Source organism: Schistocerca americana, chromosome X (assembly GCF_021461395.2).
Source record: "Schistocerca americana isolate TAMUIC-IGC-003095 chromosome X, iqSchAmer2.1, whole genome shotgun sequence".
Classification (NCBI taxonomy): Eukaryota; Metazoa; Arthropoda; class Insecta; order Orthoptera; family Acrididae; genus Schistocerca; species Schistocerca americana.
In genome coordinates, this window is record NC_060130.1 from 594304395 (window position 1) to 594322067 (window position 17673).

At 40.2% G+C, this 17673-nt stretch overlaps 1 protein-coding gene across 1 annotated transcript in view; it reads right to left on the minus strand.

Moving 5' to 3' along the window:
* LOC124554973 (lisH domain-containing protein ARMC9-like) overlaps positions 1-17673 on the minus strand; it is a 194469-nt gene that overhangs the window by 120663 nt on the left and 56133 nt on the right. The window contains exons 6-8 of the mRNA XM_047128710.1: positions 16418-16542; positions 15727-15909; positions 4156-4487 (exon numbers count right to left, since the gene is read on the minus strand). Of these exons, the coding sequence (XP_046984666.1) occupies positions 4156-4487; positions 15727-15909; positions 16418-16542 (640 nt within the window). The remainder of the gene's footprint in view (positions 1-4155; positions 4488-15726; positions 15910-16417; positions 16543-17673) is intronic.

Consider the following 17673-nt stretch of genomic DNA (forward strand, 5'->3'; position numbering starts at 1 on the left):
TGCACTTGATGGCACAGAGGATGATGCTTTGTACAAAAGTAGTGACAAGGAGTAGCTAGCGTTAATGATAAAACATGAAAAATCACGACTGTGTTCCAGTATGCAGTGCAGCGAGCTCACCTGCGACGTCACTGCTCACAGCTCATGTGCTTGTAGATCCGGAATACTGTACAGCATTTCGATAGATATCATGAATTTTCACTGTTGTCAGTGTTTTGTGATGTAATTGTAACTTTAAGAGTCCCAAATCCCTGAGAGGTAGGGCCACTTAATACTCTATCCATCATATGATGAGCCATATCTTTCACTTTTAAGTGCGGCTTGAAATCGAGATAAAATTTATTTATTTATTTATTTGTTGTTGTTTTTTTTCTGAGTCTCATTTCTGGGGTGTGGCTTGCATTCGAGGTTGGCTTGCAATCGGCTAAATATGGTAATTACAGTACTTGCAGTGGCTTCTAGCGGGATTTTTCTGAACTTCCATAGGCTTTGCCTCCAAATGCAAGCATCACGTAATACAGGCTTTAAGAACCTATGAACTCCAGCATTTATATTGGACGTGATCGATCATCTTCCATATCAACTCCTCACTACATGCATGAGCAAGCTCGAACTTAGCCGACCGCGGCCGAAGACTAACAATGTACAGCGTGCTAACACTCATGCTGCTTTGCACGCTTGCAAGCGGCCAAGTTGTCATGGAGAAAGTGAACTTGATTTGGTAAGTGGAGAGAAATGCAAATGCACCCGTAAGTGAAATGACTCGACACCTGGGACTTGCACTGTCTTCATTGTCAGGAATATTGAAGAATAAGGAAAAGACTCTGGATCAAGAAACACAGTGTGTTTCAAAAGCAAAGCAGAGAAAAAATGGTGAAAAGTCGCCGTACGAAGAAATGAAATAGAAGCTAATGGAGTGGTTCAATGGAGCATATGCTGAAAGTTTACCAATCGATGGGGCATTGATAAAAATGAAAGCATCTACGATATCAGGGAAACTTGGGCAAACAGAATTCAAAGCTTAGAGAGTGCTGCAGTTAGTGATGAAAGTGTTGAACACTGAAAAGAAGAGGTGCTGCCACCCCTCTTGGAAGGTTTTGAATCTCAGAATGTGTATGAAACAGGCCTGTTTTACCTACTCATGCCCTCTAAAACCTTAAGTGTTAAAGGAGAAGCATGCCATGGAGGAAGAATGAGCAAGCAGAGAATTACTGTTCTCTTATGCAGCAATGCAGATGGCAGCGACAAGCTGGATCCCATAGTAACTGGGAAGTTCCACAAACCACATTGCTTTAAGAACAGTGCTATGCTGCCATGTAAGTATTAGAGCAACAAAAGTGCTTGGACGACTGCAGACTTGTTCAAAAAGTTCTTACAAGCTTTTGATGCACAAATGGGTGCTAGAAACAGGAAGGTTGTTCTCTTTATGGACAAGTGTCCTGCTCATCCAACAGACTTAGGATTTCTGTGGTACATGAAAGTGCATTTCTTTCATGCAAATTGCACTAGCACACTCCAGCCCATGCATCTAGGGATTATTCATAGCCTGAAAAGCAAGTATCGAAAAGCTCTTGTCCTTAAGGCACTTGCCTTTATTGATAGGAATGAAGTGCTTAAATTGAACATCCTGCAAGGAACGCATATGCTCATAGGAGCTTGGAAAATGGTAACTAAGGAAACCATCTCAAATTGCTTTCATAAGGCTGTATTTAATGAAATGAGCACTCACGACAAAGACGGTGATGAAGCAGTAGTGGACATGCATGATTGGGTGAGGGTATCTAACAATTTACCCATCACTTTTGATGGATTTGTGGCTTGTGGTGATGATGCCATCACTACATGCATCTGAGATGTTGAGGAAATCTGCGAAGATGAAGTAAAGCAGAATGATGAAGATATCGAAGAAGACGATGATGTTATGGATGAAGAAATGCAAACACCGTCATTTAGTGAAGCTATTGCCAGCATAGACATTGTCCGCAGATTTGTAACAGCATTTAAAGTGGACAACCCTGTTACACGAGTAGACAGAATAAATCAGTTGGAGATGGACATTTTTAACCTAAAATCCAACAGTGCTAAAAAGCAGACTACCATTTTTGATTACAGGTATTTCAAAAAATGAGGCACTGTGAAAGTTGTGTAAATGTGTGTTGTATACAGGAAAAGTAGCTCAATTTATTATATTACTGTAATTGTACAAGTATTTTGTGGATGTTTTAATTTTGTAGTGTGCTGGAAACTACGATCTTTGACTACTGTATTAGTGCTACAAAAAAAGTTGTAATTACACTATAGTGTGCAGGGTAAGTATCTCCTTGTTTTATTGTTGTTATTGTGTAAATTATGTGTGTTGGTGCAAGTCATGTCAATACAGGCAAAGAGTTCTGGAAAAGTTTTGCTTTATATTGAAACCTCGATTTAAGGTAAACCCCCATTTAAGGTTAAATAGGGGTTCTAATGTACTTAAAAATTTTGAGATAGCACTATTAAGTGAGGAATCTAGGAATATACTACAACCAATTATACATTGCTCTGGTAGGAATGACAAAGACAGCATCAGACTAATTACAGCCTCCACACAAACACTTAAGTAATCAGTCTTCTTGCATTCCATATGTGAAAGAAATGGAAGGACTCCTAGTACATAGTACAATTAGAAGTACCCTCCATCATGCCTTTCACAGTGGTTTGCAGAATACAGATGTAACAGGTGCAGCAGTGAAACAGGTGATTTTGAAACCTCCACCAGCGACACAAATTTATTCACATCAATAGAAAAGAAGTAAAACATGAATTTACAAGGCTTGCTTGCAATTTAAAATGCCCATCACTTGAAAATGATTAACTTGCTTCTAAATTTAAGCCTTCAGTTCCTGGATGGTGTGTGGTACATTGCACTGGAAGATCTGAAATTTGAAATGACCCCCAAGTGGAAGAAATCACATGCTGGAAGGTCAGGAGACCTCACACGCCAGGGAATGCCACACTACACTACCACTTTCTGACTGTGAATTGACATTTTGTGAAGCATTTCAAGATTTTCATGTGAGCAGTATCTAAAGTTTTGCTTGTTAACAAAGCTTGACATAAAAATTGGCCTCATTGTTCATGATCAGATTGTCACAAAGGCCAGGATTGTCATTCGTGAGCTCCAAAAATTCCTACTAAAAGCTTAGTCTCTTTGGGAGGTCACCTGCATTCAGTTTTCCCATTCTCTGGATTTTGTATGGGAGATATTGCAGTTCCTTGTGCAATATTACCTGTACACAGCAATTCAATATGTCTAGTTGCAGTGCATGCTTGCATGCAGAATGCCTATGACTTTGGCTGAAAGCTTCTTCCACTCCTGCAACATTCTCTGGTGTGCACTAGGGTTTTACAGTCCAACCCCTCTTTTGCACCATGTCACCCATTCCCTCAAAGTTTTGTTCCCACACTTTGATAGAATGTGCCAAAAGAACTAGGGTATGATGTGCTAGAGTGTAATGTGCATGAAATACATGCTTCGTGACCATGTAATTGTTCACCAGTCCATGATGCCATCTTGACCTAGCATCAGTATCAGGATCAATGGCAAAGGTTTGTTGTCCAAATGGCACCACTGCCATTTTCTGATTTCTGACATAACACACTATTTCCAGGGTAACCAAATTGCCCATTTCATTGCCCCACTCAATAAATGTACACTTGCTAACATCAATTTTCCCTATTAAATAAAAATAAAGGACCAGTTGGAGAAGGAAGAAGATAAAAGCAGCTGGAATGTGCATCTGCTCAGTAAGCAATGACAAATTTACACTTTTATAAATGGGACACTGGAGACCCTAAGATTCCAAAACATTACTTCCATCAGCACTTCGTACATGAGTTATTTGCCTATCATGACTCTTACCACAAAAGGGATGCTGAGCACCTGAAAACAAAATAATAGGCAATGTGTTGGTAATCATGCTACACACACATAATAGAGAAATAGCTTATGTACATTGTGAATTCCCATGTGGATTACAACCAAACAGAGTGGAAGTAGCAAACAACACTAAAACAATAACATCAATAATAATCAGAGCCAGTAACATTAGACAATTTCTTGTTTCTAAAACTGCCAAACAAATAGAAAAGTACTATGATATGAGGTTCATATATTACCTGAGTGACAGCTTTTGCAATGCAGCTAGCAGCATGTCTGTTGTGACAGTATCAACATTAACTGCTGGATTGTGACCAGAGATACATTCAATCACAGTATCAATAAGAGGGCGTCCAGCTGAACAGAGATAATCCCTTCCTGTATGAAGTGATGCCAAAGTATTTAGTAATCTTGCAGCTGCCTGCTGAAGTGGATGTGGTGTAGCTACGTCTGTCGGTATAAGCTGTGTTGCCAGTAGCTGACACCGATTCAGTCGCAAAGAGAGAACATCATGTCGAGAATATGCTCCCAGTGCTGCTTCACGTTCCTCAAGAGAATTTTGTGTGATACGCTAATGAAATGAAAACAATATTAAGGATATTACAATGGAGAAAGAAACTACTACTTTTATGAAACAATATGACATACACTGAGGCGACAAAAGTCATGGGATACCACCTAATATAATGCCAGGCCTTCTTCTGCCCAGAATAGTGCAGCAACTCAACACTGATCCACGCTACCACTACAGCCATCCATAATGGGGAAAGCGTTTCCAATGCAGGATTTTGCGCATGAAATGACTCTTGAGTATGTCCCATAAATGATTGGTGGGATTCATGCTGGGCAGTCTGGGTGGCCAAATCATTTGCTCAGGGTCCAGAATGTTCTTCAAATCAATCACAAACAACTGTGGCCCGGTGACATGATGCACTGTCATCCATAAAAATTCCTTTGTTGTTTGGGGACATTAAGTCCATGAATGGCTGCAAATGGTCTCCAAATAGCTGAACATAACCATTTCCAGTCAATGACCAATTCAGTTGGACCAGATGAGCCAGTCCATTCCAAGTAAACAGAGCCCATGCCTTTACGGAGTACCACCAGCTGGTACAGTGCCTTGTTGACAACTTGCATTCATGACTTCATGGGGTCTGCACCGTATTCGAACCCTACCACCAGCTCTTACCAACTGAAATCAGGACTCATTTGACCATGCACATTTTTCCAGTCATCCATGTACAACCAATGTGTTTACAAGCCCAGGAGAGGTGCTACAGGCGATGTCAAGCTGTTAGCAAAGACATTCTTATCGGTCATCTACTGCCATAGCCCACTAACACCAAATTTCACCACACTGTCCTAATGGATACATTTGTCATACATCCCACATTGAGTTCTGCATTTATTTCATGCATTGCTGCTTTTCCATTACCACGGAAAACTCTACACAAATGCCACTGCTCTTGGTCATCAAGTGAAGGCCACCACCCACTGTGTTGTCCATGGTGAGGGGTAATGCCTAAAATTCAGTGTTCTTGGAACACTCTTGACGCTGTGGATCTTGGAATATTGAATTTCCTTATGATTTCCAAAATGGAATGTCCCATGTGTCTCGCTCTAACTAACGTTCCACGTTCAAAGTCTGCTAATTTCTGTTGTGTGGCCATAACCGTGTCAGACACCTTTTCACACAAATCAACTGAGTACAAATGACAGTTCTGCCAATGCACTGCCCTTTTATCCGTTGTGTATGTGATATTACCACAACCTGCATATGTGCATATTGCTATCCCATGACTTTTGTCTTCTCAGTGTATGAAACAACTGACATGCCATGTTCAGTTGTATACAACCAGTTAACCACATCAAATACCAAAAGCATGTCTAAAATTGTAGACAGGGGAATACAAAGATATGTAGCCTACACTAGTACCTCATTCTTCCGCATCAACTGAGCAGTCTATCAATCAAGTGAGTAAAGTAGTGCATTTTTTAGCTCATAAAATCTGTACAATTTATTCTCATATAAATTTTATGTGGTTTAGTATATTTATCTGCTTACTTGTAGAAAGTACATACAATATAATCCATTCATGGAAAATTTAGAGCCTGGATCAGAAAGTTATCAAAGAATGGCTGAAGCAAAAATGAAAACATTATTCCTTTGTGCCAACTGTTTGCCTTGCCTATAAATGTATACCAGTAAAATGACACCATCAGTAACAAGCTACACATTCCAAACCAGTGGCTGGTTTCTGTACCTGTATGGGATGAGTTTTTGAGTGCGTTTACACACGAACATGAGACCAAATTTGTAGGTTGTTTTGCAGTCGAACTGACAATTACTTGTGAATTTTTCAACAAGCATCCAAAGTACAATATTGACCATGAAGTATTCACCTCTAGCAGTCATTTGTTTTGTGTATTTCCAGAGAAGTCAAGTGCGGTTACGTTCTGTGATTTAATTGTATGTAAGTTGTGCTTAGTAAAATCCATGTTGTTGAAGAGAGAGACTTACAACACAGTCCACATAGCATGCATCCAATTTTTATTGATTACACAGATACAGCTGGTTACAGAAAGAAGTTTCCATTTCAGTAGCTCTGGGCTAATTTACTTATCATAATTTCTGACTTTATGTTCAATTTGTAAAATTGTACTTCTTATTCTTCCTGAGCATTTGTCCCACATCGTTACAGGGTTGCCACTATTATTTACAGATTTTGCATGGTTAATTTAAGGAGGTGGCTCAATCTTCTTTTCTTGTTGCCACCTTGTTACCTTCTGGGACGGAAGGTGTGTGTCGCAGCTGTCTGTCTGTGGTATCATTCATGCGGAAGTAAGCAGTAATTTTTCAAAATGTTTGCAAAATCAAGTAACTGAGGTTGGACTTGGGTGCCAGCCTAGTACTCACTTAGTGGGAAATCATATAGAAACCATATCTAGGCTGGTTGGTCCACCAGCCCTCATCATGAATCCACCAGGCAGATTTGATGCTGGGCTGGTGAACCGCTCTGTCCCGGAAGTCGCACTTTAACAGGCACAGCTCTCTGACCAGGTTTGTAAAGCTGGCCTTAATTTTATGAAACTGAATTTTGAATGATTTGTTGGCTAATTGTTCTGCATTGTTTAAGTATATCCCACATATTTACAAATTACAAGTATGCTGATATGGTATTCATGTATTGGTTTTGTAATGCAAACACAGCTGCTGCTTGAAGAGAATATGACAGGGTTCCATATTTAAGAAGGTTTACTCATGTTCTAACTAAACTGAGAGAGATTGGTGTAGTGCTCAGATGTCATATTTGATCTGAATGTGCAACTGAAGCTAGTGTGAGTGAAGTAGAAGGCATCATTAAGTTGATAGAGTCCTTACTGTGCTGTCTGTCAGGCATCAGCAAGCAGTTAATAGTCTGTGGTGAGTTCAATGTCAATTTTCTAAAGGATTCTGATAAGAAAAATGACCTGGAAACCTTATTTGGATCCTACAATTTGCTCTCAGTAGTTAACTTTCCAACACGGGTGGATAAAGACAGTAGGTCCCTAATTGATAATGTTTTCTTTCATGAGGCACAAAGCATGAAAATAACTGTTTACCTAGTAACAAATGCTCTCTCTGATCATGATGCACAGTTAGTCAGAATAAATGACATAGCACCTTAAAGTGTGGATACACCTCAGTGTCAGTCAGTTATAATCATTAATGACTACAGGGCAAATATTTTTAAGAGTAGTTTACAAGAAATAACCTGGAATGAAATGTATAAAGAACCAAATGCCAATATAAAATTTAATCCATTCCATGATAAATTCATATCATTATTTGAAAATAGCTTTCTGCATAATCTAATCAGAAGTAACATTAAACATTAAACATTTAATGTATTGCTGCGAGCTTTCTTTTGAACTGTTGGTCCCTATGTTTTCTACTATGTTTAAGAAATGACTATTAAATACATTTGTTGCCTGTGACTTGTCATTTGTAAGCCTTCCATTCAATTCAATAGTAATGTTATCCTCTTCTGTGGTTGGTTTTCCTGTCTCTTGCTTCACTATATGCCATATTCCCTTAACTGTTGTCAGACATACTGATTTCTGACATTATGTGCATGTTTCTTGATTTTTTAATAACCTTTCTTAGTAATTTTGAGGAATTTTTGTAGTGCGCAACTACTGCAGCTTCTCTACTTGTTCTTGCCAAAAGATACATTTTCCTTTTCGTTTCACAAGAAACTTTAATCCCCTTAGTGACCCATGGTTGCGAGATGCCTTTAATAGGTTCCACAGCGAAACATTGTCTCGAAATTTGGTAGAAAATCCGAAGAAATTCTGGTCGTATGTAAAGTACACAAGCGGCAAGGCGCAGTCAATACCTTCGCTGCGCACTGCTGATGGCACTGTTACTGAAGACTGTGCCGCTAAAGCAGAGTTATTGAATGCAGTTTTCCGAAATTCCTTCACCAGGGAAGATGAATGGAATATTCCAGAATTTGAAACACGAACAGCTGCTAGCATGAGTTTCTTAGAAGTAGATACCTTAGGGGTTGTGAAGCAACTCAAATCGCTTGATACAGGCAAGTCTTCAGGTCCAGATTGTATACCGATTAGGTTCCTTTCAGATTACGCTGATACAATAGCTCCCTACTTAGTAATAATATACAACCACTCGCTCACCGATAGATCTGTACCTACAGATTGGAAAATTACACAGGTCGCACCAGTGTTTAAGAAGGGTAGTAGGAGTAATCCATCAAACTACAGACCTATATCATTGACGTCAGTTTGCAGTATGGTTTTGGAGCATATGCTGTATTCAAACATTATGAATCACCTCGAAGGGAACAATCTATTGATATGTAATCAGTATGGCTTCAGAAAACATTGTTCTTGTGCAACGCAGCTAGCTCTTTATTCGCACGAAGTAATGGCCGCTATCAACAGGGGATCTCAAGTTGATTCTGTATTTCTAGATTTCTGGAAAGCTTTTGATACCGTTCCTCACAAGCGACTTCCAGTCAAGCTGCGGGCCTACGGGGTTTCGTCTCAGTTGTGCGACTGGATTAGTGATTTCCTGTCAGGAAGGTCGCAGTTCATAGTAATAGACAGCAAATCACCAAGTAAAACTGAAGTGATATCAGGTGTTCCCCAGGGAAGCGTCCCGGGACCTCTGCTGTTCCTGATCTACATAAATGACCTGGGTGACAATCTGAGCAGTTCTCTTAGGTTGTTCGAAGATGATGCTGTAATTTACCATCTAGTGAGGTCATCCGAAGACCAGTATCAGTTGCAAAGCGATTTAGAAAAGATTGCTGTATGGTGTGGCAGGTGGCAGTTGACGCTAAATAACGAAAAGTGTGAGGTGATCCACATGAGTTACAAAAGAAATCCATTGGAATTCGATTACTCGATAAATAGTACAATTCTCAAGGCTGTCAATTCAACTAAGTACCTGGGTGCTAAAATTACGAACAACTTCAGTTGGAAAGACCACATAGATAATATTGTGGGGAAGGCGAGCCAAAGGTTGCGTTTCATTGGCAGGATACTTAGAAGATGCAACAAGTCCACTAAAGAGACAGCTTACACTACACTCGTTCGTCCTCTGTTAGAATATTGCTGCGCGGTGTGGGATCCTTACCAGGTGGGATTGACGGAGGACATTGAAAGGGTGCAAAAAAGGGCAGCTCGTTTTGTTTTATCACGTAATAGGGGAGAGAGTGTGGCAGATATGACACGCAAGTTGGGATGGAAGTCATTAAAGCAAAGACGTTTTTCGTCGTGGCGAGATCTATTTACGAAATTTCAGTCACCAACTTTCTCTTCCGAATGCGAAAATATTTTGTTGAGCCCAACCTACATAGGTAGGAATGATCATCAAAATAAAATAAGGGAAATCAGAGCTCGAACAGAAAGGTTTAGGTGTTCGTTTTTCCCGCGCGCGGTACGGGAGTGGAATGGTAGAGAGATAGTATGATCGTGGTTCGATGAACCCTCTGCCAAGCACTTAAATGTGAATTGCAGAGTAATCATGTAGATGTAAAAATTTGGTAGGCCATTGTTGTGGTGTACAGGGATTTACAGTACAGAATGAATTTTATAAGCTTCTTCTACTATGAAGAGTTGCTGCATCTTCAAACTGGCAGCTTTCCAGCCTCAGTACAGAGACTCTGGATGTAGTTGACCCTAAATGCCCACTATGCCACCCTCATTCCTTCATAGTAAACTGCATCACACCTCTTCAAGCAGACTGACTGAGCGCATGCATATACCACTTGTGATAATAAAAGTCAGGATCATACAAAGGCTCTATAAAACTGGAACAGACAGTGCTAACAGCTCCATGTGTCTTCTAACTGCCACACTGTAAAATACAGAACACTCTGAGTGACACTGTCTTCAGATTCGTCAGGTATAGTAACCAGCTAAGCTTATTAGGCCAAGAAACTGACTTTGTCCTGTTGAGTATAGACTGGACATCTATGTGTTCATGGCACATGGTGTGGACAGTCTGTCTTGTGGCGTACATCTAAGCACATTTTCTGAAAACTGTCTTGAGCAGCTAGTTTGGCAATTCACACACAGTGAAAATATTTTAGACCTTGTAGCTACAAACAGGGCTGATATTATTGACACTGTCAGAATAAAGACATGGGTTAGTGATCACTATATCATCATAGCGATGATGGTTACTAAAGTTAATAAATCCATCAAGAAGGCTAGGAGAGTCTTTATGCTGGAAATAGCAGCTAACCAGTTGTTAGCATCTTACTTACACAATGAACGGGCATCGTGTATTTCCAGTGTGATGGATGTAGATAAATTATGGGCAAAGTTTAAACTGACTGTATATTGAACTCTGGCAAAGTATGTGCCATCTGATCAGAGTGAGGATAGAAAAGATCCATTGCGGTTTAATAACAAAATTTGGAAAATACTGAGGAAATGGAGATTATTGCACTCTTGTTTCATAAAAAGTGTGGAAAAGTCTAGGCAAAAGTTAGTAGAAATTCATGCATCTCTAAAAAGATTGATGTGCGAAGCATACAACTTCCACCGTAATCCTTAGCAACCCATCTTTGTGAAAACCTGCGAAAGTTGTGGTCCTACATAAAATCACTAAACTGGTTGAAGGGTTCTATTCAGTCACTCATCAACCAGCAATGAACAGAAAGCTGAAGTTTCAAATTTTGTGTTTAAAAAATCATACATGCAGGAGGATCATACAAACATACCATCATTTGGCTGTCAAATGATTTCTTGTATTGAGGACATGGAAACAGGCATCTCTGGCCCTGAGAAACTAGTGAAAGAGTTGAAAACGAAAGTCACCAGATCCAGATGGAATCCCAAATTCGATTTTAAAGGGTGTACTCTTTGGCATTGGCCCTTACCTGGCTTGCATTTATTACAAAAGAACAGTGACTTTTGTACACAGGAAGATAAAAGAATGGGCCCACAAAATTATGGACCAAAATTTCCTTATGACAGAAGAGCTTCTGTCCACAAATAAGCATGGATTTAAAAAGCACTGTTCAAGTGTAACTCAGCTTGCCCTTTTCTTGCACAACACCCTGTAAACCATGGATGAAAGGCATCGGGCAGATTTCATATCCCTAGTTTTCCAGAAAGTGTTTGACACAGTGTCCCACTGCAGATTGTTAAGGAAGGTACAAGCATATGATATCATTTCTCAGATACGTGAATGGCTTGAAGTCTTCTTGAGCTACAGAACCAAATATGTTGTCCTGGATGACAAGTATTCATCAGAGACAAGGCAATCATCAGGAGTGCCCCAAGGAAGTGTGTATGACCACTCTCGTCCCGTGTACAGATAAACGATACAGTGGATAGGGTGAGAAGCAACCTGTGACTGTTTGCTGATGATGCTGTAGTGTACAGGAAGGCATTGTCATTGAATGGCTGTGGGATTATACAGTGTCACTTACATAGAATTTCTATTTGTTGTTATGAATGGCAGCTTACTCTTAATGTGGAAAAACGTAAGTGAATGCAGACAAGTAATGTTCAAACACAGTATAATGGTGTGCTGCTTGACACACCTGACACAGTCAGATCTGTTAAAAGTCTAGGTATAATGTTGCAAAGTGATAAGAAATGGAATGAGCACATAAGATCGGTAGCAAAGAAGGTGAATGGTTTGTTGGGTCAATTCTGGGAAAGTATGACTGATCTATAAAGGAAACCACATATAGAACACTAGTGCATCCCATTCTTGAGTACTGCTCAAGTGTCTGGGATCCTCAGCATGTGAGATTAAAAGAAGACATTGAAGCAATTCAGAGGTGCGCTGACAGATTTGTTACTGGTAGGTTCAATCAACACACAAGTATTACAACGATTCTTCATGAACTCAAATGACAATCTCTGGAGGGAAGAAGACTTTGTTTTCATGAAACACTATTGAGAAAATTTACAGAAACAGAAAATCACACTCATGGCTTAAAAGAACAAAGACAGCTTCCTAGGCACAAAATTTAAATAGTTTCTTCTGCTCATTACTACAGAATCTTAACCACTGGTTGTAAATTATGCATAGTGACTGGAAGGAAAGCAGAAAATTGAAAAAGAAGGCACAAATAAGGAGAAGTGAACAAGGCTCCTGAATATGGCTGTTACACTGCTCACAGCTACTAAAAAATTAATTACACTTGAAATACTACCTGAAAGGACAGTATGACTCTATATCCAAATTGCTGTTGAGGAAAGAAGCATAATTAAAAAAGAACTGGATGATGTTGAGGGAGCCCTTGTGTGGAGCTCCATGAGGACGATAAACCTCCCAGCAGCACCAGAAACTTTCTCAAGATGGAAGAATTCACTTATTTGGTGAGCTAGTACAGAGAAGTCTTCTGTATAGCTGCGTCCTATAGGGACTGTGGTGGAATGATATCCTGAACCCACAGTGACAGTGACAAAGGAGTTGCTTGGCTTCCAAGGTCCAGACATGATGGCAGTTGACCGTCTTTTCTCACATAAATATTTACGACAACAATAAAAGAGTTCCTTAGACATTGTTGAGGAGGGAACTGAAATACCATCTTTATTAGTTGGCAATTGTCCTCTGTTATACATGTAGTTAAAATTGTCAAGGACTATTTTATTTTAGTGTTTCTGTTGAGGGTCAACATCATGCTATAATGCAGAGGTCCTCAAAATTTTGGCGTGTGCATCTCCCTGCCTCCTCAACTTCTTGCACCTGTTTTATAAAAGCTTCTGTTAACTTCAAAAGTTTGGAAGTGTCTCTTCTGGTTCAAAAAGTTTAACCAACATTCACTCTGATCCCTTTAATGTGTCTCCTCTCTTGGGTGCCTGCACTTCTCTGAGATGGTTGCACCACCCCTTTTTAAGTTGTGAGGGATGAGGTGTATGCGGGGCAATGCCCCTGCATATTTGGCCACCATACTTATTGATATGCTTTGCAGGCCAGGTACGGCCCATGCATCACTCTAGAGGATGTTTGGTAATAGAGTCACTAAGCTGTTAACTGTCAAGTCTCCTGGAGACAGCACAATGTCTGGTGCTGTGAGCCATGCCACTATGGGGTGTGCAAGTCATGGTAACCAATGTTGCAGTTGCCTACTTGGGTCCGTAGGGTCATATATCCACATACCGTGAGCCATTTACAATGCTACACTTCTGTTGGCCGCTCCTGAGGGCATCACTTTGTATGATCTGCATGTGACTGCCCACGAGCTCATCGCTTCATGGGAGCATGCCATCACAGTGCCTTGTTGCCCATCAGTGGACTGTTGAGATCTCAGCCTTGTGAGACTGTGTCAGTATCTATCCTCCCTGCTCCATGCTACAACAATGTCCTTGTACTATGCCTTAGTGTGCACCTGTCAGGCACTGACAAGGATCAACACTTCTGTTATCAAGTTGTGTGGATATTCATTCTCAGAAACTGTGCATAGTTTAACATGTTAATATACACTACTGGCCATTAAAATTGCTAGACCACGAAGATGAAGTGCTACAGACGCGAAATTTAACTGACAGGAAGAAGATGCTGTGATATGCAAATGATTAGCTTTTCAGAGCATTCACACAAGGTTGGCACTGGCGGTGACACCTACAACATGCTGACATGAGGAAAGTTTCCAACTGATTTCTCATACACAAATAGCAGTTTGGCATTGCCTGGTGAAATGTTGTTGTGATGCCTCATGTAAGGAGGAGAAATGCGTACCATCACGTTTCCGACTTTGATAAAGGTCGGATTGTAACCTATCGCGATTGTGGTTTATCGTATCGTGACATTGCTGCTCGTGTTGGTCGAGATCCAATGACTGTTGGCAGAATATGGAATCGGTGCATTCAGGAGGGTAATACGGAACGCCGTGCTGGATCCCAATGGGCTCGTATCACTAGCACTCATGATGACAGGCATCTTATCTGCATGGCTGTAACGGATCGTGCAGCCATGTCTCGATCCCTGAGTCAACAGATGGGGGCATTTGCAAGACAACAACCATCTGCACGAACAGTTCGATGACATTTGCAGCAGCATCGACTATCAGCTCGGAGACCATGGCTGCGGTTACACTTGACGCTGCATCACATTGGAAGCGTGTATTCATCATCACCACACTGGCGTATCACCCAGCGTGATGGTATGGGGTGCCATTGGTTACAAGTCTCGGTCACCTCTTGTTCGTACTGATGGCACTTTGAACAGTAGACGTTACATTTCAGATGTGTTACGACCCGTGGCTGTACCCTTCATTCGATCCCTGCGATACCCTACATATCAGCAGGATAGTGCACGACCACATGTTGCAGGTCCTGTACAGGCCTTTCTGGATACAGAAAATGTTCGACTGCTGCCCTGGCCAGCACATTCTCCAGATCTCTCACCAACTGAAAACGTCTGGTCAATGGTGTCCGAGCAACTGGCTCATCACAATACACTAGTCACTACTCTTGACGAACTGTGGTATCGTGTTGAAGCTGCATGGGCAGCTGTACCTGTACACGCCATCCAAGCTCTGTTTGACTCAATGCCCAGGCATATCAAGGCCGTTATTACGGCTAGAGGTGGTTGTTCTGGGTATTGATTTCTCAGGATCTATGCACCCAAATTGCGTGAAAATGTAATCACATGTCAGTTCTAGTATAATAGATTTGTCCAATGAATACCTGTTTATCATCTGCATTTCTTCTTGGTGTAGCAATTTTAATGGTTGGTAGTGTAGTTGTTATTGCAAAATGTGTATCTCAATGCTGTCAGTCACACAATTCATCTAATGGATGCTGAAAGTTTAGTGTTAGTGATGGATGGCACCTGGAGAGATGTGGTATTGGGAAAATTTTTGATGTTTGTTGAATAGGTTGTGCACACATAATGACTACAATCTGACAGTGATGCTTTCTGTGGCTCATTTCAATGGAATATAAATTTCACATTCCATTACCTTCTCTGTACAAAGTTTCTGTGCTGTCAATGAACTGACATATATCATCTACAAATCCTACATGATTGCAACAGGAGTTTTCTTATTATATGGACAGCATAAAAATTTAGCTCTTCAAAAAATTAGCTCTTCTGTCTCTCTGTTCATGTTGGTCCTGCACACAGTTAAACAAATTTAAGACATTCCACAAAATGACATGGTTTAAATCAACTCCATAAAAAATGCACAGATTTAACAGCAATACAAATCACAATTAATATGTAATATTTGCCATCTGAGTTTTCTGAAAAAAAAAAACTACTTTTATGTAAACAAGTTAAGCTATATCAGAACCATTATCCACAAAAATGGAAATACAACTTTTCTTACCCAACGAAGGGCTTGTAAAAGCAGCAGTTTGGTTTTAACACTTCCCGAAGTCAAATGGTGTTTTATTTTTTTGAAGTCAAGTTCAAAATGTGTCATAATATTTGACAAAGAAATTTCTTTTCCTTGGGAAACTGAAGGTCTATGTATTTCTCCAAGTGCAGGTTCCAAATATGGATGATTTCTCTGAAATTGAAACAATCATTTAAACAATAGAAACTGCCGGTAGGAATAACCAACAAAGTATGAAAAAATAGATTGCTGCTTACCATTAAGAAGACATGTTAAATTGCAGACAGGTACAATTAAAAGACACTTACATAAAGCTTTCAGCCACAGCCTTCATCAACAAAAGAGAAACACACACCATTCATACAAACAAGCAAGCACAGCTCATACACACATGACCGCCAACTCTGGCAGCTCAGCATTCTGACCCACACTGCCAGAATTGGCAGTCATGTGCATGGGGGTGTACTTGATTGTGTGTATAAATGATGTGTGTTTCTCTGTAGCTGACGAAGACTGTGATCGATAGCTTTAAGTTAGTGTCTTTTATTAAGCCTGTCTGCAACTTAATGTGTCTTCTTCATAGTAAGTAACCACTAATTTTTGCTACATTGTTGAACAAGCATTTAAGTATTAAAACACACTACAGTATAGTAGTTGGGGACACAAATAATATTTAACTCACAATTTTCAAATCATTTTTGAAAAGTTCTGGATATATTTTTGTGCAGTTTGTTAATGTCATTTCTAAGTCAACCTCTTGTCCAGTCACAGATTTTTCCAAAGCATCTGTTAGTTCAGCTGCCACACCTGAACACAACAACAAAAGTTAATCTATGAAATCATAAAATAAAAATGATAAAATAGTACATATCTCAGAAATTAAATGGACGGATATCTGCACATGCCATATACCTGTATTTATGCACCATGATAGTAGGACAACAAAAACAAATACACACACAAAATCACTAAGGGTTACTATATTATCTGCTGACAGATAGCATTATGCAAATACTATATTTTTCTTTTCTTTTGTTGAAGTCAACTGCCAATGGGGATGAGATAATGAATGAACTACTAGCTTATTTGGTCAAGGATGGGAGAATGAATACAGGGTGTTACAAAAAGGTATGGCCAAGCTTTCAGGAAACATTCCTCACACACAAAGAAAGAAAATATGTTATGTGGACATGTGTCTGGAAATGCTAACTTTCCATGTTAGAGCTCATTTTATTACTTCTCTTCAAATCACATTAATCATGGAATGGAAACACACAGCAACAGAACGTACCAGCGTGACTTCAAACACTTTGTTACAGGAAATGTTCAAAATGTCCTCCGTTAGCGAGGATACATGCATCCACCCTCCATCGCATGGAATCCCTGATGCGCTGATGCAGCCATGGAGAATGGAGTATTGTATCACAGCCATCCACAATACAAGCACAAAGAGTCTCTACATTTGGTACCAGGGTTGCGCAGACAAGAGCTTTCAAATGCCCCCATAAATGAAAGTCAAGAGGGTTGAGGTCAGGAGAGCGTGGAGGCCATGGAATTGGTCCGCCTCTACCAATCCATCGGTCACCGAATCTGTTGTTGAGAAACGTACGAACATTTCTACTGAAATGTGCAGGAGCTCCATCGTACATGAACCACATGTTGTGTCATACTTGTAAAGGCACATGTTCTAGCAGCACAGGTAGAGTATCCCGTATGAAATCATGATAACGTGCTCCATTGAGCGTAGGTGGAAGAACATGTGGCCCAATCAAGACATCACCAACAATGCCTGCCCAAACGTTCACAAAAAATCTGTGTTGATGACGTGATTGCACAATTGCATGCCGATTCTCGTCAGCCCACACATGTTGATTGTGAAAATTTACAATTTGATCACATTGGAATGAAGCCTCATCCGTAAAGAGAACATTTGCACTG